This window comes from Cynocephalus volans, chromosome 8, assembly GCF_027409185.1.
Source record: "Cynocephalus volans isolate mCynVol1 chromosome 8, mCynVol1.pri, whole genome shotgun sequence".
NCBI classification, from domain to species: domain Eukaryota; kingdom Metazoa; phylum Chordata; class Mammalia; order Dermoptera; family Cynocephalidae; genus Cynocephalus; species Cynocephalus volans.
Window position 1 is genome coordinate 141,362,992 of NC_084467.1, and position 3,055 is coordinate 141,366,046.

General features: G+C 42.8%; 1 protein-coding gene across 1 annotated transcript; it reads right to left on the bottom strand.

Annotated features, from left to right (window-relative positions):
* Nucleotides 1–465: 465 nt before the first annotated feature.
* Nucleotides 466–2,067, bottom strand: LOC134384408 (small ribosomal subunit protein eS7-like). Its single transcript, XM_063105928.1, has 2 exons — nucleotides 2,013–2,067; nucleotides 466–1,112 (listed from the first exon to the last, which is right to left on the bottom strand). Exons 1-2 carry the CDS (start codon nucleotides 2,065–2,067, stop codon nucleotides 505–507), a joined length of 663 nt encoding a protein of 220 aa, XP_062961998.1. The 3' UTR covers nucleotides 466–504.
* Nucleotides 2,068–3,055: the final 988 nt, after the last annotated feature.

Below are 3,055 nucleotides of genomic sequence, written 5' to 3' on the forward strand. Positions count from 1 at the left end.
TTTGATCCAAAATACTTAATAAATCTAATAATTCGAATATATATAATATTTCTTTTTATTCATATAATTTATCCATACTAAAGTATTTAAATAAAAACATTCATTTAGGAATAGTAATTATTTTGATCAAAAGAGTTAACAACAGGTGACAAATTATGTATAATATATTCACATAGAAAATAAACACAAATAATACATATTATGGTTTGAATTGTACCCCACCAAAAGTTTAATGTGTAGGAGGCTTGGTCTCCAAAATGACAGTGTTAAGAGTGTGGGAAATCTTCTTATGGTACTTGAAAGGTGGGGCCTTGAAGAGTTGGTGAGATTATAGGAACATGCCAAAGTGATGATCAGGGGCGTGGTTCCGAGGACCTTAAAAGGAGAGCACACAAAGTGCCTCTTTCACCTTTCTCCATCTGCCATTTTGCAATGTGATATCTTGCATCACTTTTTTTTTTTTTTTTTTTTTACCATGAATATATTTTATTTACTCATTTTTGTTTACAACTGAAACTCTGGAAATTCAAAATTAGCATCCTTGCCCGTGAGCTTCTTATAGACACCAGAAAAAGTTTCAACCTTGTGTTCCACATTGTTCTGCTGTGCTTTGTCCAAGTGCGCCTTTATGAGCCGGCTGCCATCTAGTTTCACACGGATTCTCTTGTCCACAATTTCACTCGGGAAGACCAAATCCTCACGGATCGCATCGTGCACAGCTGTCAGCGTGCGGCTCCTGGGACGCTTTTGCTTATTTTTTGTACGGCTTTTTCGAGTTGGCTTCGGCAGAATTCTCCTCTGAGCAATAAAGACAACGTGCTTCCCACTGAACTTTTTCTCCAATTCGCGTACTAGCCGGACTTGGATTTTCTGGAAGGATTTCAGTTGAGGAACCGGAACAACGATTATGATAGCTTTCCGACCACCACCAACTTCAATTTCCTTGGCCGCGGTGATGTTCAGCTCCCGCAGCTGAGCCTTCAGGTCCGAGTTCATCTCCAGCTCCAGTAGCGCCTGGGAGATGCCGGACTCGAACTCGTCCGGCTTCTCGCCGTTGGCCTTCACGATTTTGGCGCTCGAGCTGAACACGGCTTCTCCTTGTTGAGCGCCGGCTTAGGAAGAGACATATCTTGCATCACTTAAATCACCACCAAAGAAAACTCTCAGCAGATATGTGCTTTTGTCTTTGGACATCAATTTTCTTTCTAAATCACCTAGTTTCAGGTATATATGTTATAAGCAACAGAAATGGACTAATACAGAAAATTGGTACCAGGGAAATGGGATGTTGCTTAAAACAAATACTTGAAAATGTGGAAGCAGCTTTGGAACCAGGTATTGAGGAGAGGCTGGAAGAATTTGGAGGAGCAGTCTAGAAAAAGCCTAGCTTGTGAGAGTTTGAGAGACAAGAAAACAAGGGAAAGTTTGGAACTTCTTAGAAATGGATTAAATGGTGGTAACCAGAATGCTGATAGAAATATAGACAGTAAAGGCCATTCTCAGATGTAAATTAGAAGGGACTTATTGGAAACTGGGGCAAAGATCACCCTTGCTATGAACTGTCAAGGAACTTGGCTGCATTCTTTTTATGTCCAAGAGCTTTACTGAATGTGGAACTTCAAGATGCTGACCCAGGGTATTTAGTGGAAGAAATTTGTAAGCAGCAAAGCATTAAGGAAGCTGCATGTCTACTTGCAACAGCATTTGCTGAATTATGGCAGAAAAGGCATGACATAAGGCCAGAACATATAATTAAAAGGGAAACAGAGTGTAAAGATTTAGAAAATATGCAGCCTGTCCATGTGACAGAGAAGCAGAGAGCATTTTCAGGAGACAAATACACTGGTGCTAAGAAGATTAGTACAAAAGAAAGGGATTATCAAGAGAAGGGGGGAAAGGCCCTGAAGGCATTGCAGAAGCCTCTGGGGCCAACTCTCCTATTATAGGCTCAGAGGCCTGGGAAGACAGAATGGTCTTGGGAACAGGCCCAAGGCACCACTGCCCAGAGCCACCTTGGGAGGCTTCTCCCCACACCAACATCACAGCTTCTCTGGCTTCTCTACCCATGGCTAAATGGCCCTATATATGGCTATACCTGCAGCTTTGGAAGCACCAGAAGCCTTGGCAGTGTCCACATGGTGTTAGGTCTGCAGACCTGCAAAAAGCCAGAGCTCTGAAGGCTTGAGAGCCTGCACTCTGATTTTAAAGGATATATGGAAAAGCCTGGGTACCCTGGAAGAGATCTGTCACAGGGGCAGAGTCATCACATAGATCCTTCCCTACAGCAATGCCAAGCAGAAACATGGGGTTGGAGATGCAGCAGAGAAACCCCATCAGCATCATGCTTAGTGGAGCCGTGACATCTGGACTGTCACAGAGACCCCAGAATTGTAGAACTACCTGTGTGCAACCCCATTATGTGAGAGTTAAAGCATCACCTGAGACCAGGAAAACCACAGAGGCAGAGCTGCCTGAGGACTTGGAGACCCAACACCTGCACCAGCTTGCAAAAGATGTCATGTCAAACATGGAACGAAGGTACATGATTCACCAGCTTTGAGTTATAATGTCTGCCCTGCTGGGTTTCAGGGCTGTTCGGATGTGTTACACCTTTCTTTTGGCCTATCTCTCTCTTTTTGAGTGAGAATATGTACCCTATGCTTGTCCCACCATTGTATCTTGGAAATAGATAGCTTATATTGATTTCACAGTTGGGACTTCGGACTTTTGAGCTGAAACAAGACTTTGGGGACATTATGATTATATTTGTATGTGAAACAGACATGTGTTTTGGAGGATCAGGGGTGGAATATTATGGATTGAATTGCATCTCCCCAGAAGTTTAATGTGTTGGAGGCTTGGTCCCCACTGTGACTGTGTTAAGAGGGGAAAATTCTATTATGGTAATTGAAAGGTGGAGCCTTGAAGAGGTGATTAGATTGTAGGACCATGTCATTGTGATGGATTAATAATGGTGATCAGGGATGTGGTTTGGAGGGCTTTAAAAGGAAAGCACATGAAGAGCCTCTCTCTCTCTGTGTTAGGCCATTTCACA